This window comes from Cyprinodon tularosa, unplaced genomic scaffold, assembly GCF_016077235.1.
Source record: "Cyprinodon tularosa strain WSP-4 unplaced genomic scaffold, ASM1607723v1 ctg430, whole genome shotgun sequence".
Lineage (NCBI taxonomy): Eukaryota > Metazoa > Chordata > Actinopteri > Cyprinodontiformes > Cyprinodontidae > Cyprinodon > Cyprinodon tularosa.
Window position 1 is genome coordinate 1,267,847 of NW_024039153.1, and position 24,254 is coordinate 1,292,100.

At 41.0% G+C, this 24,254-nt stretch overlaps 1 protein-coding gene across 2 annotated transcripts in view; it reads right to left on the bottom strand.

The window, feature by feature from the left end:
* The window catches only part of dpysl5a (dihydropyrimidinase like 5a), a 33,537-nt gene that overhangs the window by 4,374 nt on the left and 4,909 nt on the right, over nucleotides 1-24,254 (bottom strand). The window contains exons 1-10 of one of the 2 annotated variants that reach the window (XM_038299531.1): nucleotides 23,836-23,957; nucleotides 23,463-23,733; nucleotides 15,517-15,675; nucleotides 14,708-14,887; nucleotides 6,544-6,612; nucleotides 5,671-5,715; nucleotides 5,479-5,554; nucleotides 5,216-5,372; nucleotides 4,959-5,100; nucleotides 14-156 (exon numbers count right to left, since the gene is read on the bottom strand). In XM_038299531.1, the coding sequence (XP_038155459.1) occupies nucleotides 14-156; nucleotides 4,959-5,100; nucleotides 5,216-5,372; nucleotides 5,479-5,554; nucleotides 5,671-5,715; nucleotides 6,544-6,612; nucleotides 14,708-14,887; nucleotides 15,517-15,675; nucleotides 23,463-23,733; nucleotides 23,836-23,840 (1,247 nt within the window). In that variant the 5' untranslated portion in view covers nucleotides 23,841-23,957. Of the gene's footprint in view, nucleotides 1-13; nucleotides 157-4,958; nucleotides 5,101-5,215; nucleotides 5,373-5,478; nucleotides 5,555-5,670; nucleotides 5,716-6,543; nucleotides 6,613-14,707; nucleotides 14,888-15,516; nucleotides 15,676-23,462; nucleotides 23,734-23,835; nucleotides 23,958-24,254 lie in introns of those variants that run through there. The other variant, XM_038299532.1, reaches the window with a different exon arrangement.

A 24,254-nucleotide genomic window follows, 5' to 3' on the forward strand; every position in this document is an offset into this window, starting at 1 on the left:
TAGAGTTTCATACTTAGATCCCTCAGGGTCCCAGACCACCACATCAGCATCTGCTCCAGGGATGATCCTGCCTTTCCGGGGGTACAGGTTGTAGATCTTAGCAGCATTAGAGCTTGTGACAGCAACAAAACGATTTTCATCCATTTTGCCACCAACCTGTAAGTAAAAAAAAATCAAGTTTATAGAGATAAAGATTTAAACATAAGGAAAGAAAAAAGTTGTATCTGATATGGTTCATAAACATTTTTTCCCCCGTGACAGATGGATCTCTGTTTTTAGACAACTCTTTCAGATTATTAAATAAATCAAAACTCAGCAAGGAATAAATGGACCATCATTAAGGAATGTTTTTATTTTGATAAAGGAATGAGTCTACCCAATAAAATTTGGCCCTATGTGAAAATGTATTAATAAAAATATATAAAAGGCACAATTTCCACTTAAATCTGACAAAGCCCCTCAAAGTTTTTATTTATTTTTTTGCGGTCAGTAAGAGGTGGATTTGCTATTGTGCGTTTTGATTATGCTTTGCTTCTTTTCTTAATTGTCATGGACTGATGCTGGACATGTTCCTTAACCTCTTAAAACCCACCAGCAGGTGGAGCCATTGCGCGCAGCTGCAAGCTGATACCAAAAGTTCCAAACCCCATAACTCTGGAACTGTTATAGCTAGAGGTCTGAAATTTTCTGCATTTGTGGTTGACATGATGTAGAACAAATATAATACAATAAAACCTGCCTTTTCTCAAGAATGTCTTTATTACTGCCGTTCAAAAAAGACCTATCATTTCCGAGAATAAAAAAAAAACTATTTTGAGTCATGTTTGAACTGATGCAGGTTGGTCTGTGTTCTAGTCGCCCAATTTTAATTTATATATCAGGAAACTAGAGGGCGATAGCTTTCTAATAATGTATTGCACATGTAATTTGGGTTTACAGTTCCTAAGTTATTTTCTTCTAAAAGACCACTTCTATCTCTGTCATGATCGTGGCCCTGATAGCTGATCTAATTGTTCACTCACCTGCCTAACTCTGCCCAGTTACTAATCATCATTCATCTTATCCACCTGCTCCTGCTACTTTTTATTCGGCTCAACCCAGCTATCGGGGCCAGATCACTGTATGATGTTTGTATGTTTGAGTGTGTAATTTTTGGTTTAACTTTGATGCCTTAGTTCTATTTTTGGTTCTAGGACGCCGGTATTTAGAGAGGATTGTTAATCTTGTTTTGGTGTGCCCTGGCTCCTGTCCTCTGAGCGGGCCTTGTTCCTGTTTTGGCTCAGTGGACGGAGCTAGTTTAAAGTTACGCAGTTTTCCTAGTGTCATGTCATGTTTCTGCCTCTCAACTGCTGAGCCTGCCTGTTTCCATCTGAGCGTGTCTGCCTGAGCTCTCTGCTGGACTCATGGAACCCTGAACCTGCCTGAACGCTCTGTAGGATTTCTGGAACCCTGGATCTGTCTCTTCCTGTTTGGATCGGAACCCCTGGCCGTTTTGAGGACTCCTGGATCTTAGAACTGACTTAGCTGTTTCCCTGAGCTGGCTCGGACTTCTGCCTGTTTCACGGAGGTTGCTGCATTGGGAACACTCTGGGCAGCTCTGCACCGTATCTCGTTGGCAATCCACTGGCTGGATCCTGCTCACCCGAGGGGATGAACTGTTAAACCAGAGTGCCAGTGATGGGTTGTGCCCCGCCTCCCCCCGCAGCCGCTGCAGATCCACAGTTCCGTGCTTCTGTTCCGTTATGTTACTTTCATTAAAAAAACGCTTTTAACTTTCCCACTCTCTGTCTCGTCTGAATACTGGATCCTACATTCTGAGATCATTACAATCTCATTGATCCACACAATATTTTCCAGTCTTTTCATACATTTCAGTTATTTCTGGTTTGAAACGCTCACTCTCTTAAGACATTTTAATATAGACACGAAAGACAATAAAGAATAAAATTTTAGCAGATAAAAGAAGAAATATCTTGCACTTGTTGTCTTCTGCTTTACGTGAGATAGGAGGGCAGCCAGTCTCAGCAGAGACTGAAACCCCTTCACTGTGTTAAGGTGGTATTTTGAGGAGGGGCTCTCCAAAAAGAAATTTTCTAAACTTACTATTTATTTAAGATATTTTATGAAGTTCTCTTCTTTCATATTGGAATAATCTTAGAAAGGACTTTGTTACTCTCTTCATTTTACCACAAGATTGTTTTTAACAGGAAGTTAGAACCAGTTTTTGCCATGAGGCACCATGCCTACTATCAAATTAGGCCCTAAAGACACCCATTTCGATTTTGCATCTAATTCCGACAGAAAATCGTGTTGGATGAGGTTGTGGTATTTAGCGCTCAATGAAAGTCAATTGGGATGAACACACCAGATAGGGCAAAATATTGATCCTCTTTGAGCCTCACAAAAAAACAAAACATGAGGGGCAAATGGTGCAGGTAAGTGCAGCTTATAACTCTCTCCTCTTTAGGGAAAAAATTAAAAAATGTCGGGGCAACTTTGCAGAAAGTTCTCAATCACCTTTCACTGCCTTATCCAGTACTTATATAAACCCTCCTACAGAGTTAATTGCTGCATAACCCTTTTCTTAAAACCTTGATTCCATTATATTTTTTAATATAAGCCTTAAAATCTACCTGTTTTAGTTTGAGACACTGCATAGCAGTCTTGTCATGAAGTGGGGCTTTGCTTTGTATCAGTGACCTTTTTCTATTTATAACTTTTGATAGTCTTTCCAAGTCAAATGTGGGACAATGTTCCAATTTTTTGGGGACAAAGACAGAAGTGAAAAAAATCCGTACAGATTGGGATCTGCTTCCTGTGCCTAGACAGAGTCTTTCTGTACGCTGTCAGTGTGACATGGAAAGAAATCAGAATCAGAGATTAAAAAGTCATAAACAATCAATGTGACCTGGACTTTAGGCTTAAAACTTTCTTTTTTGACATAGCTTATATAGTGGCTCAGGTTATCTCTATCCACCTCGAAGGTTATGCTGCTATAGAGTGCTGGAGGACAAAGGGACCATTTTGCATCATTCTGTTTCCTTTTATTTCTATACTTCTATTACTCAGTATTTGGTAGTATTTTGGTAGTTCAACCTCTAACTATTTCTAGTTGTAATACCTTTATCTGGTCTGTTCCCGTTTGGCTGCAAACCTATCCTGGAGAGAAATATCAGCCAGGCTCTGCTGCCATCACCTTAGATTGAAGATAATAGCATTGGGCCTGTTTTTCAGTGTCAAGCCCTGTTTCTCTCTTAGACATAGCTATGGGCTCAGCTTTTACTGTTAGGAGTCCAGTTTGTGTGGCCTGTTTGTGTGTTTCCTTTTCCACCACCAGGAGGTGCCTGCGGCTGATTGGACCATTATCTGGAGGAGTTTTTGAGCAGTGGGCTGTTACTACCTCGACGCCAGATTGTGTGCCAGTTTTGGGTACTCTAGCCAAGCTGAGATTAGCAGAGTCTATCTAAGCTTTGTTTCACTGTGACTAATGTTCTTTTGTCTTTGTTCTTCGGCAGGAAGACTTCCTGTTAAACCGGATACCTGGTCCTTCTCCCTCCTGGAAGGAAAAGCTGAGTTCACACTGAGCAGGGGAAAACCTCCACATGATCCGTTCAAGTGCTCATCGGAAATCCGAGTGACAGTCTGCTCCATTACTCCTCTGGGTCCAACGTTTGTCTACCTGTCCGCTCTCCAACATGTTCACTGTTCTCTGGATTAACCCACACAGACTGGATTCAAGGATTGACAAGACCCCCTCAAACGTGAGTCTACGGAAACCGCGGCAGACCAAACCAGACGAAAGTGCGCATTCAGCTCGGCAAAGAACTCATGCTCTTCCTCAACACTGAAGTCCTCAGACATTTTTCTTTCGTTGTTTCTTTCTTTGCACAGGTAAACTGCACATTTCTTCTTCTACGCTTGCATTATCGGCAGAGCAGACGCTGAATGCGCACTTTCGTCTGGTTTGGTCTGCCGCGGTTTCCATAGACTCGTGAACGCGCTTTTAGGAAATCCTATACACTACTGTTTATGCTCTAAAAACATTCTAAATGACTTCGTTTCGAGTAAATTATGGACGCTACCCACTCAGGACACTTGGAATACATTGGACGAGCAGTGTGGAGGAATATTGACACGTTTTTTGTGGACTTTTATGGACCTTTCTGCCTCGGGCGCCATAGACCTCCATTATTTGAATGTCAGCAGACAGCAACAAGCCTCCCAGATCTCCAGATGCATTTGAGATATCAAAAAAGTACTCCAGAGTGTTGTTCAGCATGGGGGTGAGTAGAAAATGAAGGCTAATCATGTTTTGGGTGTACTATTACTTTAAGGTATTTTCCTTCTAAAAGTGAGTTTTTCTCTCTAATGTCTCTGCATGCATCTTTAGTGTGAGGGATTGCTGTCAAGTCAATGACTTTAGATACAAAACTTTGAACCAACCTGACTGTATGATCTGATGTATTTGTCTCTCTAAACTGTCTTGAGAATAAATGTGTTGTGAATTGGCGCTATATAAATAAACTGAATTGATCAAAGTTATATAAATCATTTGAAGTTGAATTTAATAGAGAAGCTATGAAGAGACCTATAGATTCAGGCAATCTCTAGGTCTTCCAATGCTACTATGTCGGGTTCAGACCCAAAAGGAAATCTTCCATCCGCAGGACTAGGAACCATACATGGTACTGTGGTTTCCTAGCTTGTGAAACTGAACCAAAAGTAAGACTAACTTCATGATTTATTAAGGCAGTCAGTAATATTTTCCCATAGGGCTATGTTGATTTAGATTTATCTGATCTGTATTATTTAAACAACACAAAAAGGCTGAAGAAAGGAAACATTTTCTTTAAGGAAAAATAATTGGAGGGTAGGCTTTTACAAGTAGTTTGTATTTCTGGGTTATATGTCCTATTTCTGGAAGCTCTCTGGCTGCCAAACAAAAGAGCTACACATACCACTCCTCTCTCCCAGATGACGCTCATACGGTCCTGAATGCCTGGAAGGCCGTGAGGAATCTTTGTGAAATCATCCTTGCCCATTGCTCTCTGTTTCACTGTGAATGGACGGTGATCGGACGCCAGGACATTGAGAGTATCACTGGGCAGAAAGCAGAAAGCCATGTTAGGTCACATTATTTCACCACGACGTTCAACAAGCCAGAAGCACTGACATCAGTTATTGTTAATGAGAGATTTTTTCAGAGTTTCCTCACTTTCCCAGCAGACTCATAAGGACGTTTGGAGTAATGGGGTCCAGGCGGAGAGGAGGCACAGTGACATGGGCAGCTGCGTGGGACCAGTCCTGGTGATAGTACTGCATGCCGTTGAGGACAGCATGGGCTGTGGTTGTCTCTCCGTGAACAACCTTACCTGTGACCACACCAAATGAAAGCCGGTAAAAGGAAAAGCAGGGAAACAATCACATTCTAAAAGGATGATTCCTGGGTTCGTGCTATTTAAAGTAAGTCAGATTCACCTTGCATTTTAGCTGAAGCCACCACATCTCCTGCAGACATGCTGGACACATTGACAAGATAGATTGGGCAGTGGGCCTAAAACAGAACGAGTATAAATATATATTTTATATCAATTACAGCCATCCCATCTGGAGGCTGTTAAGTTTATCATTTATTTGTGATTATTAGGATAATGCTGACATTTTCCTTACCCTGTTTGCGATTGTAATTGCCCTGTGTGTCGCTTCTGCTTCCAGCTGGAAACAACCCAGGGACAGTCAGAAATTATTATGTTGCAATCCTTTAGATTTATTTGCAAACATAATAACCTTTTATTCAAAGGACATAAAACAGTACCTATTCCCACAGCATGATACTGCTATCGTTTTTCACTATGAGTACTGTCTTCTTTGACCTATGTGTGAAAGAACTAAAAACTGTGTAGGAAGCAGGACTTTTATGCAAAACAAAAGTGATCTAAAGCATCAAAAAAGACATTAAAACTAGAAAGATGATTCTAAGGAACTGTTTTCAAGGCTAAATTAAAGAGTCATAATGTTATTTCTATTATGGTTTCAGAAAATCTGAAAACTAACAAATAAAAGATAAAAACATAATTTTATGTAAATGAAGGGAAAACCCATTCAAACCGTCGTATAATTTCACCAGGGTTTTTCTTCTGACTTAGTGCCAGCTTGAGAATCTGAAGAAAATAAATGATACTTCTTTTTCCATTTGGTATAAACATATTTTTTTTATATTCATAACCGCCAGGGGGATGAATAATTTTGGGCCTAAATGCATATACATAATGTGTATCTTTTTCATTATTAGTGTTAATCTGCTGTGGAATTCCAAGAAGATATAACAAACAGAGCTTAATTTATTCTCGACTAAGGGGCAGAACGAGCAAAAATATAAAATATGGCTTTGGAGCCACAGGCTGCAGACAGAAGTGGAAAAATATTAGGAGGTATAAATACTTCTGCAAGGTAGAGAGTGTATTTAGAAAAAAATACTTGTACTGCAGACCAGAGTAGAGGAATAAAAGGTTATTTTATTAGGGTTTAAAAACAGCTTCATACCTCTTCAGGCCGACTGATTTCAATACCCTCAGGGCCACTGATGCCAAGGTCTAAAGCTTCTTTTGCACCCTGAGGAGGCAAGGAAACAAAGCATCTCTTTTATTGATAAACTATTTCAAAATACTGTATCAGAAAAGTGGCATCTTGCTAGATTTAACTGTCAAAAATTCTCCATGTTTAACTACGGTTTTTGCACCCGACACATGGTGTAGCGAACGCAGTTACACAAGCATTTTTCTGTGTGAATTTATTTCTTGTTTTTGTGAATATGAATATGTTTTACTTTTAATATCCAGTTCATATTTTTGTGTTTTTTGATTAATATGTACATACTTTGGGAAATATTGTAATAATGTCAGATGGAGACGTCACTGGTTAGGTTATCACTTGATCACGTGATGCCTTGGATGGAAAATTCTGAGTTTTGTTTTATGCTCGGTCGGCGTGTGCAAGAGTAAAGGCAAAGAACTGAAATATAGAAGAAATGGACGTGTAAGGACTTCTAGCAACTCCTAACCTTCTGGTTGGAGGGGCATACGGTATGGACAATTGAGAGAATTTATATTTTGTTGAATAAGTTTCAGTTGATAATTCATATAAGGGAATATGACGGTTTCACTGATGAATATTTTCCACCGTGTATTTTGCAGTGTTCACGGTGGTCTTGGGCGTTTGTATGACGGAAAATCCTGTAATAAACGTTTGGAACCATCAGTTGGATAATTGCACTTTCATCAACCAGTTAGAAAAAGTTGGGAGCAGCTATAGTGAACACGTGCACCGTGTGCAGCGCAGCCCGTGGCCCGAGAACATCGAGGGATGCCGCGCAGTGAATGCAAGCTGTGAACTTCTCGCCAGCCATGCCGAGATGGACGGGGGAGAAGAAGAAAAGACCGCCGCAGCTTGAAGATAACTAGTCGGCGGCTCGGGGTGACAGCTCGCCTGCGGCTGGGGAGGGCTGCGGCTCGTCTTTCCACCTCTGCGGGGACGTTACGATTGCATTTCCTTGCAGGGCGGGGTGTCGGCTTGCGAGCAGGATAAGGACTGTGTCGTTTCCACAAGTCACCACAAGAGAGCAGCAGCGCGCTGTGGTCGTGAGTAGCAGCCTAACACCAGCCCTAGGATTCCAGGTTTTTTCAGTTGATAAGAAAAGGACATTATAACTTGTAAATATTTGAATTTAAGAGTAAAAGGCCATTTTGTGCATATTTGTGTGAATATTTCTGGCCTGTGTTAATAAGTGATGTTGGCATTTCTACTTTGGATTTTTGTTTGGTTTAACATGTGTAGGATTGATGTTTGAAATTAATACTGAGGATTACTTGCAGCATAGGTTTTGCTAAGGTTTAAGATTGTAGTTACTACTTTACTTGGTGTTATTTCAAAATAATTCAGAAAATGGATAAAGGCAGAGAGAGAGCTCTTGTACTTGAGGGAGTAATTCAGGCTCTTGAAGAAGAAAAAATAAACTTAGAAACCAAGTTGGAAACTGAAACAGATGAATCATTAAGAGACCAAATGACCGAACGCATTGCTGAAATTAACAGCACTCTGCAAGCACATAGCATAGAGAGCCAGGAACCAGCTTCACCAGCTTCTGAACCTGAACAACTCAGGCGATCAGAAAGAGAAAGAAAACCAACTGAAAAGTGGCTTGAGTATGCAAAAGAAGAGAGTGCAAAAAAGGAAAGAAAGTTTATGTTAACTTATGTAAGCTTTAAAGGTGAGGTTCAGTACATTAGGAGCAAACTCAAAGAAGAATGTGACAAAGAGCATCTTGAAAGTATGACTGCTACTTTGGAAGAATATGAGTCACACTTAAAACAGGAGTACGAAAGCTTACGTGCATTGACCACACCAAGCCAAGACATAAGACGGCGAATGGATAGCTGCACCTCAGTAACCAAAGAAGTAGTTGCACTGTTAAAAATGCGCTGCTCAGATGCAGGCAAAGAGTTTGATGCTGTCGCAGTGAAGGAAGCACTCGCTAAATTACTTCAGAGAGATGATGCGAAATCGATATACGGGTCCACTGTATCAAGAGCTGGCACACATAGTGTGGCAGGAAGTCAAGTGTCATTAAAGAAAGCAGAAGTAGCAGCACGCTTAGCATCAAAACGTGCTGAAATAAACAGAGAGAGTGAAATAGCTGCACAAAGAAAGGAAGTGTTTGCTCAGCAAGAGAAGTTGAAAATGCTGGAACACCAAAGGGATCTGGAAGCTATGCAAGCTGAATTTGATGTGTATGAAGAGGTGGAAATGAAAATGAACGCTGAAACAGGAGAGAAGCAAGAAATAATTTTGCCTCCAAGTCAGCCCCAAGGAGAAAAGAAAAACATAACTCTGTCTCCAAGTCAGTTCCAAACTCAGCATAACATAGCTCAATATGCTCAGACTCTTCATGACACACCAGTCCCTCCTTGTTCTGAAAAACAGTCAGAGCAAAAAGTGAATGACGTGACACTAGTTCAAGCTTTCAAAGAATCTCTTATGATGACAAGACTTCCAGCACCTGAGCCATCCGTGTTTAGTGGGGATCCTCTCAAATTCACTGAATGGAGAACCAGCTTTAAAGCCTTGATAGAGACTACCTGTACAAGCCCAGCACATAGACTGTTTTATCTCAGAAAATACATTAGCGGAGATGCACTGTCTGTGTTGGAAGGAACTTTTTACCGAAGCGATGAAGAAGCATATACGCAAGCCTGGGATGCACTGAACAAGCGCTATGGCCATCCATTCATAGTGCAAAGAGCCTTTAGGGGTAAACTTAGTAGCTGGCCCAAGATAGGACCAAAAGAGCCACTGAAATTAAGAGAGTTCAGTGATTTTCTTGTGTCATGCAAAAATGCAATGCCTCACATATCAGGTCTTAAAGTTCTGGACGATTGTGAGGAGAATCAAAAGCTACTCCAGAAACTTCCTGACTGGGCAACAGCTCGATGGAATCGACTAGTCACCAAGGAATTGGATGATGGCAAGCCATACCCAAGTTTTGAAGCGTTCTCAAACTTCTTAGCCGAGGAGGCCCGCATTGCCTGCAACCCGGTTTCCTCGCTTCATGCTTTGAAGAGGGCAGATGAGAAACCAGCCACTGAAGTGAAACGCATCAAAGCCAGAACCCTAGTGACAACAACAAAGGTTGCTCAAGGAAAAGGTCACACAGCTAAAGATTCAGGTGAATCAGCAGGCTCGACAGTCAATTCATCTGCTGCTCAAATTAAGAAGCAAATAAAATGCATATGCTGTCAAGAAAACCACTTCATTTACAAATGTGAAAAGTTTGCTGCTCTGACTCTTGAGGAGAAGAAAGCATTCGTCAAAACCAACAATATGTGTTTCGCCTGCTTGAGAGTTGGCCATGTTGCAAAAGATTGTCGGAAAAGGGCTACATGCAATGTTTGTAGAAAAGGCCATCCAACTCCACTTCATGATGAACCGGCTCAAGAGGTAAAGCCTGAAGTAAGCCAACAAAGAGACAGTACTTCTACTGCTTCATGTAGTATGAACATGACCAATGCTGACCGCACTTCAATGATAGTCCCGGTGTGGCTGTCTAGTTCTGTCAAGACTAGCCCAGAGATCTTAGTGTATGCTCTGTTAGATACACAAAGTAGCAATACATTTGTCACTGAAGATGTGTGCGAAAAACTGAAAGTACACACTGAGCCAGTTAAACTCAAGTTGTCAACTATGATTGACAGGTCAATTGTGAATTGTCACAGAGCCAGTGGGTTAAAGGTCAGAGGATACAGTTCCGAAGAATGCATAGAACTACCTCCAGCTTACACTCGAGAAGATATCCCGTTGGAGAAGACCAGCATTCCAACTCGGGAAACAGCCAAGGGATGGACACACTTGCTTAGCATAGCTGACAAGATGCCAGATTTGCTAGACTGTCCTGCTGGACTGCTAATAGGCTACGACTGTGTAAGAGCTCTAAAACCGAAAGAAGTCGTTACTGGAGCTGAACATGAGCCTTATGCAGTGAAAACAGACCTCGGGTGGAGCGTAGTTGGTGCCAAAATGCCTACTACTGGTGGAGGAACAAATGCTGGACTCTGCTATCGCATCTCTGTAAAGGAAATTCCACCTATTACACCTGCATGTGCAATTAAGGCTCTGGAGAGAGATTTTCAGGATACAAATCCTACAGATGGAACAATCTCTCAAGAAGACATTCAGTTTCTACAAATTCTGAATGAGGGAATTCATCACAATGACAATGGTCATCTGGAGATGCCTCTTCCTTTTAGAGAGCGTCCCCAGCTTCCTAACAACAAGCATCTAGCCACAGTTAGGCTGAAACATCTGAAAGGGAAGATGGACAGAAATCCCAAATATAAGGAGGACTATGTACAGTTCATGATCAATGTTTTCAAAGATGGTGATGCAGAGGAAGTCCATGCAACACCAAAAGACGGTAACACCTGGTACATCCCACATCATGGGGTGTACCACCCGCGAAAGCCAGAGAAGATCAGAGTTGTCTTCGATTGCTCTGCCAAATACGAAGGCACCTCGTTGAATGACCACCTGCTCACGGGACCTGATTTAACAAACGCCTTGACTGGAGTGCTGTGTCGGTTCCGACAGTATCCCATTGCGATCAATTGTGACGTGGAGAAAATGTTCCATCGCTTCCATGTTACTCCAGAAGATCGAGATTTTATGAGGTTCCTGTGGTGGGAAAATGGGAAAACAACGAGTGAGGCCAAGGAATACCGCATGAGGTTGCACATATTTGGAGCGGCATCATCACCAGGATGCGCGAATTACGGCATGAAATACCTCGCCACCAAGTATGAGCATGAGTACCCCATGGCGGCAAGCTTCATCCGTAGAAACTTTTATGTGGATGATGGTCTTGTCAGTCTGGATACCGTTGAAAAGGCCAAGCAACTTGTCCATGAAGCAAGAAAAGTCTGTCAGAAGGGACAGCTGCGACTGCACAAGTTTGTTTGCAATAATAGAGCGGTCTTGGAGAGCATTCCAGAGAGTGAGCGTGCTCCAGAAGTCAAGGACGTGGACCTGAACTATACAGAGCTACCAGCTCAGAGAGTGCTAGGAGTGAAGTGGAACGTCGAAATGGATGTCTTCTCATTCAATGTGGTCCAACAAGAAAGAACAGCCACACGACGAGGCATCTTATCCACAGTCGCCAGCATATATGATCCGCTAGGATTTCTGGCCCCCTACATCTTGACTGGGAAAAGAATCTTGCAAGAAATGTGCAAGCGAGGTGTAGGCTGGGATGAGCCTGTACCAACAGAACTAAAGCCAAAGTGGGAGACATGGCTCAATGATCTGAAGAATCTTCAAACCACTCAAATACCAAGGTGCTTTATTCCCAACAATCTTGGCACGATCCTGAATATTGAGCTGCATCACTTTTCTGATGCCAGTAATGACGGCTATGGGCAGTGCTCTTATATCAGGATCGTGGCTGAAGAACAAGTACATTGTACTTTAGTTATGGCCAAGGCTAGGGTAGCACCCATGAAGATTGTCAGTATCCCACGTCTAGAGCTCACCGCTGCCACAGTTTCTGCAGCCGTAAGCAAGCTCCTCAGAGAAGAGCTAGACTTGAAAATCGATGCTGAGTACTTTTGGACAGATTCACAAGTGGTACTGGGGTACATTAAGAATGAGGCCCGGCGTTTTCACGTTTTTGTTGCGAATCGGATCCAAAAGATCAGAGACGCTACTGACCCCAATCAATGGTTTTACATTGAAACAAGTCAAAACATGGCAGATCATGCATCTAGAGGACTCAAGGTAGCAGATCTAATGGCCTCAGATTGGCTAAGAGGACCCAAGTTCTTGTGGGAAAAGAAAATTGTGACCAACCCAACAACCCCAGAGCTTCTCATAGGTGACCCAGAGGTCAAAGTCCTGAAAACAGATGTTGTGCAAGAAGATGACCTCCTGAAAAGGTTAGCAAGGTTTTCAGACTGGGTCACATGCCTTAACGTTATTGCTCGCATTCAGAGGCTGGCTCATAGAGACAAATCTGGGCCTGTTACTGTAGAAGAGCGAAAGAAAGCGGCTCTCGTGCTGATCAAGGCGGCACAACAGGAAGCATTTGGAGAAGAGCTGAAACTGTTCAGCCAATCACAGAAACTCAGGAAAACTCACAAAATGTATGAGCTCGACCCGTTTCTTGAGGATGGAGTGCTCAGAGTTGGAGGCAGGTTAAGAAGGTCATCAGCGTCGCTAGACTTCAAACATCCTGTAATACTCCCTAAAGAAGGCGTGGTAACGCACCTGATACTTGACCATTGCCATAAAAGAACACAGCACCAAGGCAGAGGGCAAACACTGAACGATCTCAGAGCGAACGGCTACTGGATAATGGGTGCTAGTAAGGTTGTTGCCAAGCACATCAGGAATTGCGTGACATGTAGAAGGGTGCGGGGTCGAACTGAAGAACAGCGTATGGCTGACTTGCCTGTTGATCGAATAGAGCCATCTCCTCCTTTCTCGTATACAGGCATCGACTGTTTTGGCCCTTTTTACACAAAGCAGGGCAGAAAGGAGTACAAGAGATATGGACTGTTGTTAACATGCCTAAGCTCTAGAGCCATTCATATCGAGATGCTCGAGGACCTGACAACCGATGCATTTCTAAATGCATTAAGATGCTTCATTGCAATAAGAGGAACAGTCAGACAAATCAGATCTGACCAAGGTACGAATTTCATAGGAGCAAAGAATGAATTGGGAAAGTGCTTGATGGAACTTGACAAGGAAAGGATCGCGACCTATCTCGCAAGAAAGGAATGTGACTTTCTGATGAATGTTCCCGAAGCCAGTCACATGGGAGGCATATGGGAGCGTCAGATTCGGACGACCAGAAGCGTGATGAGCTCTGTCCTTGCTCAGGCTAAAGGACGACTGGATAACTCTTCACTAAGAACGTTCTTCTACGAGGCCATGTCCATAGTCAACAGTCGACCACTGACAACAAACACCCTCTCTGATCCCAAAAGTGCTGAACCCTTGACACCCCATCACTTGCTTACGATGAAAACTATGACACCCCTTCCACCTCCAGGAAAGTTTGTTCAAGAAGATCTGTACGCAAGAAAAAGATGACGTAAAGTGCAGTATCTCTCAGAACAGTTTTGGAACCGGTGGCGCCGAGAATACCTAACCAACATCAATCTTCGTCAGCAGTGGCATACAACCAGACGAAACGTGCAGGTTGGAGATGTAGTCATTGTTAAAGATGAAAATACTCCCAGAAATGAATGGCCACTAGCTAGAGTAGTTGAGGCAGAGGAAGATGATGATGGTCTCGTGCGAAAGGTGAAAATACAAGTAGGCCAAAGTAAGTTAGGACCAAAAGGTGAGCGCTTAACACAACCTTCATTTCTTGAGCGTCCAGTGCAGAAATTAGTTGTGTTAGTTGAACATTATTCAAAATAGCTCAGCATTAACATGAAAATTGAAAGAGCCCATCACCTAATATAACAAGTATTGATCGAAAGTATGGGTAAAGGTTAAGTTTGGAGTTATTGGAAAATTACAAGTTTTATTTCTTTGAATATGGTGAAAGTAAACCTTTTGTAATTTTGGTGGCAGTGTAGCGAACGCAGTTACACAAGCATTTTTCTGTGTGAATTTATTTCTTGTTTTTGTGAATATGAATATGTTTTACTTTTAATATCCAGTTCATATTTTTGTGTTTTTTGATTAATATGTACATACTTTGGGAAATATTGTAATAATGTCAGATGGAGACGTCACTGGTTAGGTTATCACTTGATCACGTGATGCCTTGGATGGAAAATTCTGAGTTTTGTTTTATGCTCGGTCGGCGTGTGCAAGAGTAAAGGCAAAGAACTGAAATATAGAAGAAATGGACGTGTAAGGACTTCTAGCAACTCCTAACCTTCTGGTTGGAGGGGCATACGGTATGGACAATTGAGAGAATTTATATTTTGTTGAATAAGTTTCAGTTGATAATTCATATAAGGGAATATGACGGTTTCACTGATGAATATTTTCCACCGTGTATTTTGCAGTGTTCACGGTGGTCTTGGGCGTTTGTATGACGGAAAATCCTGTAATAAACGTTTGGAACCATCAGTTGGATAATTGCACTTTCATCAACCAGTTAGAAAAAGTTGGGAGCAGCTATACATGGGTTTCTCCTAACCTCTGCCACCAGCTCCCCATTCTCAGCATGGACCCTTGCAATGGCCCCGATGTCCTTACAGTGCTGCAAAGCCTGGAAGAGCTCGCTGTCCCTCAGCATGAACGACTCCTTGTAGGCCATGAACATCTGGAAAGAGTTCACTCCTTTCTCTCTGACAAGCTTCTCCATCTCATCTCGCACCTGTAGACGGGAAATAGTCATGCTGTAAAAGCCATGTTACACAAAAGTATTCCAGTTATTAATGTTTCTGTAAACTATGCAAATTTCTGTATTTTACCCTGTTAATAAGAAGCCAATGAATAAACTGTAGATCAAATAAAATCCTACCAAAAAAAGAGAAAATGAGATCCTTGAAATGTATTCATACCTTTTCTTGTTTTTTCACATTACAACCACAAACCTTTTTACACTTTTTCAGGATTTTATGTGACAAACCAGCAGTCATAATAATAATTCTTGCATTACTGTGTAATAAAAATATTTACCTAAAATCAGATATCATGTGCTGCGACTGATCTTGCAGCCTAAAATTGTTGGTAATTCCTTTTTGCATAATAAGTCAATCTCTGTCTTTTTGGAGAGCCCATATGCATTTTTTGTTGTCGTTTCTGTACCGGTCTGTGTGCCACATTAAATCTATACAAAGTAAATTAAAGTTTGCAGCTGAAACAGGGCAAAGCAAGAAAAAATACGATACAAGTTTTTTTTTTTTTTTTTTTTTAAATAAAATAATAATAAACAATTTTAAAGCTTAACCTTTTAATGCATTTGTCCAATTGTAATTTTTAGTATAGGGAAGAGTTTTGTACCTTGGGTCCCCACCATGTAACTCCTACATGGAGAGAGTAGTCACAGCAGGATTTCAGGTCTGCCATGCTGCGACACTTCTCATAGGCTTCCAGCAAAGACTCATTCCTCTCTGGAAGGACATGTCCAATCACCATTGTTGTACCGCCAGCTAAAGCAGCCTGTGAAAAAAAAATCCCCCAAAATAGCCTTTTAAATAGTGTACACGTTCCTAATAGAACCAGTTCCAGATCAGACAAGAGTCATAAAAATGTTCAATCCAGATTTTTTTATTTTTTTTCTATTTAAAATAGTGGTTCCACCTGAAAAATATTCCTCAGTACCTTTCAAATAAACAAATAAAAACAATAGTATTTCCAATTTATAGTTTGGCAGCTGTAATCGCTTTAATTGATACTGTATATGTAATTTCAGGCAGAATTTGTTCATAAGACCCTCAGGGCTTAATGAGCCACAATGAAGAGGTGAACTCTAGACTTTGTCTAGGCTATTCATAGAGCTATTAGGACATAGTTCCTGTTGCTATTTGGATAATTGTCCTACTGCATAGCCCAGCCACGCTTTAGCTTAGAACTAGATCTTCTCCAAAGAGATACGACAGGCACATTTGTAGTAATTGCAAATGCTTGATGGAAAACCAGTAATTATGTTTAGGGAGAAAGAAATATCATATAAATGATCTGAATTAGCTTATTGAATTAAATTCAAGTTGTTCTTGTGTTAAATTACATTTTTGATTATACATTTAAGCATGAAAACAGAAAAAAAAAATGTAAGAAGGTAAATAGTTTCAAAGAACTGTCTATTTTCTCCAATAGAATGGAATGGTCACAGTTTTGGTTCTGTTATGTTTTCTTTTGAGTATTCAGTTTTACTTTGCTCCATGTTTTCTAGTTTAAGTGGTTTAATTCTTATTTTGTTCTGTTTTCTGGTTGTTTTCAGTTTTCCGGTTTTTATTTTTTTGCCTTCTGCTGCCCTCTTGTGTTCTTCTTTTTCCCCTAGCTCCTTTCCTGTTCTGCTCTGTTCACACCTGCTCCCAATCTGCTCGTTAGTCCTCTCTTTGTTTCAGTCTCCCATAAATACTCTCTCTGTGCAGTTCTTCATTGCTGGTTCCTCGTCTAACTTCCGTCTCTCTGAGTCTTCCTCCTTATGATAGGTTTCCCCCTGAACTCTCCATGGTTTCTGTTTTGTTTGGATTTTTTTATCATGTTTGATTTTTTGATTCCTGCCTCAGCTGTTTGTTTTCACTTCATTAAATCATCAAGGAACGCACCCCTGCCTCCCTGCCTCTGCTTTGGGTCCTCAAACCTCAACCAAATCCTGACAGGAATGAACTTACACTTCTTTAAAGTACTTTTTCCACTTCCTTTTCAGAAAGTTACAACATAAGTATGAAAGTGGATCACAAAATAACCTGTATACAAATGAATCGTTAATATAAGATGTGAAATATATTCATGAACCCAATAAATATTGACAAAGCCATAATATAATAAGCTGCATCCCAAACCCTGAATTATAAAAACTATAAACAATGATCCTTGCAAGTATCAACAAACACAAATAAATGAAACACAAATTGATCAGTAGATTAACTACCAGGCTGATATACCTTACTGTGCAATCATGAACTACTTAAAGCCATTACTATATTATTACTGTATGACCTGTAAGTACATTCCCTGCTGATAAACCTGAAAAAACTCAACCGCTGAAGACAGCAAGCTTCTGTGAATAAGTTTCTGCTTCAATGAGCCTCTGTCAGCTGACCCTGGAGGGGCCCGGCTGGCGTGGATTGTGGCGAAGGACAGCAGACAGAATGGGGTGTGGGTCTGAGGACTATTGTTCCTCAGCACAATGGCGTGAGTGAAAAGATTTTACGGCAGTCTTTACAGCAGCCCCTCGGTATCCATGGAAACAGCTAGCAATCTGCATTTGTCTCAAGGTTTTGTTCAAAGGAGGAGCCTGATGCCATCAGATAGATGCCAGGATGAGTAAGGAAGATGGGGAACAGTTGCAAGAATCTTTGGGTTTGTTTGAAATTCAGCAGTTCTCAGATTTCAGCTCACATTGTCATTAAAAGCTGTAGAGTCACGGGACATTATCCAAGCCTGAAATTGAACAGGACATCTGGCGAAGACACAATTACTCCTTTCACCAGATTTCAACCTTGGAATATTTTAAATTTATTTATCAGTGATTCAACAAGAAGCATTTCTGCTAATTCAGCTTTTTTTTAGAAGGAATGAAAAATAAAACAAAAGAAAAATGAAAATTCACTTATTATCGAGGCTTATAACTTTTTGATTTCCTGTGGATTTAAAAGCATTTATCTAAACCCTGTCCAACATTCAGCTGGGTATCCACCTTTTTAAAAGTACAGTTTTTTACCACTTAATACCGTGAACATCGAACATCATATGTCAGAGCACTCACCACAGCGAGATCCCAATATTTCTCACAAAAAATCTCAAACAGCACTGGAAACCCAAAACAACTATTCTAAACAATAAATTTTCTGCTCAAACCTCCCACACATGCACATGTCGATAATAGTACTAGTCAGTGTAACAGATTTATGGACTTCTTCAAAACAAAGGTAGCATCAATCCGGTCAGCCTTCCCTGTTACAGCCCCATCACCATCACCCGCTGACGGCACTCCCTCAACCCAACACAATACTTTCTCAGTTTTCTCAGACGTCACGCAGACAGAGGTGGAGAAGATCTTAAAAAGCATGAGGCCATCCACCTGCGTGTTGGACCCTCTCCCCACTGCACTACTAAAAAATCACATCACAGCCATCAGTCCATTAATCACAGCAATAATTAACCAGTCATTACACTCCGGTCAGGTTCCTCCAGCTCTCAAAACTGCAGTCATTCGCCCCCATCTGAAAAAGCCCTCACTCGACCCTGAAATCCTGGCCCACTACAGACCCATTTCAAACCTGCCATTCCTATCCAAAGTTCTGGAAAAAGTTGTAGCAACTCAACTCCACAGTCATCTTCACACCCATAAACTATATGAAAAATTTCAGTCCGGTTTCCGATCAGCACACAGCACAGAGACAGCCCTGGTCCGCGTCATGAATGACCTACTCATGACTGCGGACCAGGGCTCACCATCACTCCTCCTCTTATTGGACTTATCATCTGCCTTTGATACCGTTGACCACACCATCCTACTCCATCGTCTTCAGTCCACAGTTGGACTCTCTGGAACCACACTCAACTGGTTCCAGTCATATATCACGGGAAGGTCCGAATTTGTTGCCATAGGACAGTCCAATTCATCACCCCATACAGTCACCTGCGGAGTGCCTCAAGGGTCTGTCCTTGGGCCGCCCCTTTTCACCATCTACATGCTCCCACTCGGTCAGATAATCAAAAAACACAAGGTATCTTTTCATTGTTATGCAGATGACACCCAGTTGTACATAAAAATGGACTCCACTTCTCCCACAGTTCTGCCATCTGCTTTTCACTGCTGCCTGGGGGAGATAAAGACATGGATGGCTGAAAACTTTCTACAGCTCAACAGCAGCAAAACAGAAGCCATTCTCATTGGCACCCCACACCAAACCAAGTCCTTCTCCCTAAACAGTATCCCTATCTTCGGTCAAAACATCCCTCTGTCCCCATCTGTTACAAACCTTGGTGTCAAATTGGATCCACATCTCACGTTTGACTCCCACATACATCACCTCTGCAAGGTCTCTTTCCTCCACCTCAGAAACATCGCCAAACTCCGCCCCTCCCTTTCCCAACCCGACCCAGAAAAGTTAATCCATGCCTTTGTCTCCTCCAGATTGGACTACTGTAATGCCCTCCTCGTCGGGGTCCCTGGCAAAAGTCTACAAAAGCTGCAGCACATCCAGAACTGTGCTGCCCGGGTCCTGACGAGGAGGCGCAAACACGAACACATCACTCCAGTCCTCAGGTCCCTTCATTGGCTGCCCATCCAACACAGAATACATTACAAACTTTGCCTCCTCACTCACCAGTGCATACATGGAACTGCCCCGGCTTACCTCAAGGAACCCCTCACACCTCACACCGCCTCCAGAACCCTCCGCTCCACCACCTCCACCCACCGACTGCACCAGCCAAGAGTCAAGCTCTGCACGATGGGAGATAGGGCCTTCCAGGCAGTTGCCCCACAACTCTGGAATGGCCTCCCAGAGTCCCTTAGGGTCCCACAGAATGTGGAGGCGTTCAAGAAAGGCCTCAAGACATTTTTATTTAAAAAAGCCTTTGAACATTAGTTAGTATTTTATCTGTGTGGTTTTATGGTTATTTTACTGTTTTGTTTTTACTACGTATGTTATTTTATTGTAATGTCTCATTTTAACTATGTATACTGTTTTTATTGTACGGTTTTGTTTTAACTATGAATTTTGTAGCACTTTGAGATTTTTTTTAAATGTAAAGTGCAATACAAATAAAATGTATTATTATTATTATTATTAATATTTTATGGGCTTTTTTTGGTTAACTTGCTTCAACAAAAAAATCTATTATCTGAGCAATATTTTCCTGAGCTGCCGACCAATGGGAATCAACCTGGAAGCAGAGATGTATAACAGTCAAAGGATTATAACCTTGATCAGGCCTGGCTAGTGACATGCTAACTGCCAAAGCAAAGTGAATGTAACACAATTAAGTACAACCATATCATTGTGGAGGCGACACTCTTCCACGTGCAAGCTTGTTACTGAGAGAAGGAGACTGAAAGTCAGCTTTTTTAAAGGCCACTTTGGCGTTTCAAATTAAATCAGAAGAATCACCAAAAATGAAAGCAGATACTTTAGAGGAAAGTGGCTTGACTTTTCTGCCGTCACTTCAGGATATAAGAAGAGCAAGAACTTTACCCACCTATACACTGAAAAAAAAACTAATCTGTGTGAATGTAAATGTTATGTAATTAAAATGTGTAATATTAACAATTAAATGTTACGTTAGTATCTTTACTGTTAGGATCCTCAGGCTTGCCCACCAGAGGGCGCCGAGGATCCTCTTCTGCTCTTTGTTATTTTCCCTTAGGGCTGGAGTTACTGTTGGGATCTGGAGATTACCCTCTGTCTCCAGCAGAGTGCGGCGTGGGTCTTCTGGAGCTGGAATCTACCAGCACACCTGTTATTCATTTACTCATCAGGAGACCTCCCATTTATAAGCTCCTTCCAGACCTTGCTTCCATGCCGCAGTGTTGATCTTAGTTTGGTTAGCTACCTGAGCCTCTGTTTCTGATTGAATCTTAGTTGTCTCTAGTATGAGATCAGATTCTAATCTCTCCTTTGTCTGTGCCTCACAGGAAACCTGTTGCTAGTCTGAAGCTCTGGATGAGCTGCCTCACTGGAAACCTGTCTCTAGCCTGAAGCTCTAGGTGAGCTTAACCTGCTAATCTGCCCTGGTGAGCCAACCTGAATATTCCTATGTGGATTTAACCTGAAGACTTCTGTGTGGAGTTTACCTGAAGATTCATATGTGGAATCAGCCTGAAGAATCCTATGTGGATATTCCCTGTTGTTCTCTGCAGTGAGCTGGAAGCTCAGATCAAGGTCTGCCATGCTAAGCCTGAAGCTAGATGCTTAGCTTCTCATAAACTCTGCTAACCAACAGTCTCCTGTCCCAGTCAAGACTTCAGTGAAACATTCTCTGAACTTGTTTATTCTCTCGTGTTCAGGACTTTAATAAACATTTGAACTTTTTCCCTGCCTCCTCCGTGTGTGTTCTGCATAAGGGCTTCCTTCCCTTGACCCATCATGACATTTACATAATAAATCTGGTTTTGAATTCATCTGCGTTTGTTCAAAACACAAGACAATGTGGATTTTTTTCCTTTACAAAATTAATCTAAGTAATCCGAGCCAATCTTTTGACATACACACTCACAACAAACAATACCTTGTTTCATTTACTCAGTACCAAAAATTGCTCCCCTTCCTGTTTTGTTGGTCTGGAAACCCCGTGCATTTCAAAGAGAAGAGCTACAAGTGATGATTTTACAGGGTTTGAGTTAGATCCCTCTCTTAAAGTTTTACAGTTAAATTTCTCAGGTTCTCTGAATTCACTTTCTAGTTGCACTACTGCATTTTCTTATAGCGATGTTAAGAGAGCTAAGTTTAACTTATCTTTAAGTTATGTTTGTGGGTCTCTTAATTAGCATTTGAAGGAAACGTTACTGTAAAGAAGTGAGAAACACATAATTCATGTAAAATGTTTTGCACAATGTGAATATATTGTAAATTTATTGTTTTGTCATATTATGGTTAACCCTTGGCCACAGCATGCACATCTTGAAATGTATTGACTTGAATTTTGTGACTATAATTCTGATGACAATAAAGCCTGTCAACTTTCACTTAATGAGCTTTCCTCTACCACTACCATGAAGCACAATTTTCTATTGTACAAAATGTCTCAACCTGTCTGGTGTACAGTATATATTTTATTATACTTGTCAGTTTTCACTATTAAATGACCAAAATGTCAGGTTTAACTACAATTCCATATTTGATGAGCACATACTACTGGCATTTTGTTTACAAGTACCAGTGTTGAACTAGTAAATAGTAGTAAAAGTAGTAAAAAAAAAAACTATATGTATGATACTTTCAGTAGAAATGCTCAGTTGCTAATTAGAAAATTTGAGTACATTTGAGTACTTTAATATACACTAAATGTTTTTAAACAAAGTAACGTAAAAATTTATTTGGATTCAGACAAAAGAACACATTTAGAACTCTTAAAGATATGTACAGTAGATCCAACACACACAAAAATAACTAGAGCAAAGCTAAAATTAAGTTAGCTTTATGTGAAAATTTTATTTTAACAAACAGAGAAAATAACTAGTTTCTACAAAGAATAATCTTGTTGGATCTACGTAATAAAAGTATACAAAAAAATTCATTATACTTTTTGAGTAAATCAAGCAGATTATTTTTATCTGTATTTAATGAGTAATCAGTCCTAGCGTTTGACCAGCAACAACTTAGACATGTGTATAGAGAAATGTATCCCTCTGCCTCTAGACAGCAGACTATTTTAGCCTGATGTGTCTGTGTGGTCAGTTTAGTTTTTTATTTCAGAATAAAATCAAAAGCATTTGATTCTTTTAATCTGACTTGTTTTGAATCGACATAAACTAAACAAATTAACCCAGCTTTAAGGAAATTCAACTTAAAAGTCAAAAAATTAAATTATTGTTATTATAATATAGTTTGTTTGGATCACTTTGCCAGACCAGAACTCAGGGAGGAGGAGCGTAACAAAATAAAAAAAAGGAAAATTGTAAATCCCTTTTTATAGCTAGGTGTGTGTCATGGCCTCTGTTCCAAATATAAATAATCAACCAATGAAGGGAGTCTATGAAAACAAAGATGCTGGTCTCATATGTGCTCATTTTATACTCCTTATAGAGAAATCAGAATTGGCCACAGAAAAAGCCATCAGCAGGTCAAAACTACTTCAAAAGTCAGGAATCAGAAGCAGCAAAACTGACTAAAAATCAGAACGTGCTGCAAACTCCCAGACAAAGACCCCTAAAACTGCTGACCCTGTTCTCAAAAATGAGTAACCTGGCTTCAGGATAGTGATTTAAACTCTATGAGTAGCTGGACGAGTTATAGAGTGAAAAACTAAATAAAACATGTGGTTCAATAAAAGTTGTCCAACTTTTTAGACAGTAGGAAAAGTTCTGTTTATAATAACAAGATAAAGCTTTTGATCAAAACATACAACAAGGAATCAAAGATATGATTCGTTGCTGAGATTTTGCATTAAATTATAGCTGAAATCCTCCTTCCATATCTTTTGGACAAAACTACACTGACTGCCATTAATCCAGATTGATGCCCTGTTGATTTCCCCAACAACTGAATCTGAGAGTTCTCTTGCCTAAAAGGTTAAAGTTCCCCAGACCTCTCCCTACTTTGGGACGTTACCTTGGTGCCACTGTAGTAGTCGTCCGCGCTGACGGCGTTCATGAAGGTCTCCTCCAGGTGGACGCTGGTGTCGATCCCCCCAGGAAGCACCAGCTTCCCTGAGGCATCGATCACTTTGGCTCCTCCGGGGATCATCAACTCCTTCCCGACCTGCTGGATGATGCCATTCTCGATGTAGACGTCAGCCTCCTGGGTGCAGTCGTCGTTCACCACCTTTCCACCCTTTATCAGGATCCGTACCATTGCTGAGCTGGAAGACATAGCTATCGCTCTGCATTGCAAACAGAAACACAAATGCGTTTAGGAACAGTGATTATTTCCTGGAAAAAAAAACAGTCACAATAGAAGACAAAAAATGTTAGTAGCAGGGTACCTCATTCTGAGACAGTTTTAGAAGCTTAACAAGGAGAGAAGAAGCTCAAGGTTGCTTTACTCTGACCAGTCTGTCACAATGTGACTGACATCAGCTACAGCACTGAGAAAGCTGTGTCAGTCACCGCCTGAAACCTGACGTCGCACTCCACAGTGATGTAGTAGGAAACAGAGAGAAGCTGAATCCAGTTGGGTCACAATGAAGCAAACAAGGGTCAATAAGACCATTATTATAAAAAAAAATGGCTGCCAGGCATTCAGGCATGTACAATGATGTCCATCACACCAAGCTAAACTGTACTAAAGACATTACCTGACAAAAAGATGCAAACAAAATCTAAACCATATAACATGAAAACGCAGAAGTCTGTGCAAGTAATAAGGTTTAAGGTTTTGTGCGGATCTGTTTATTAAGTATGG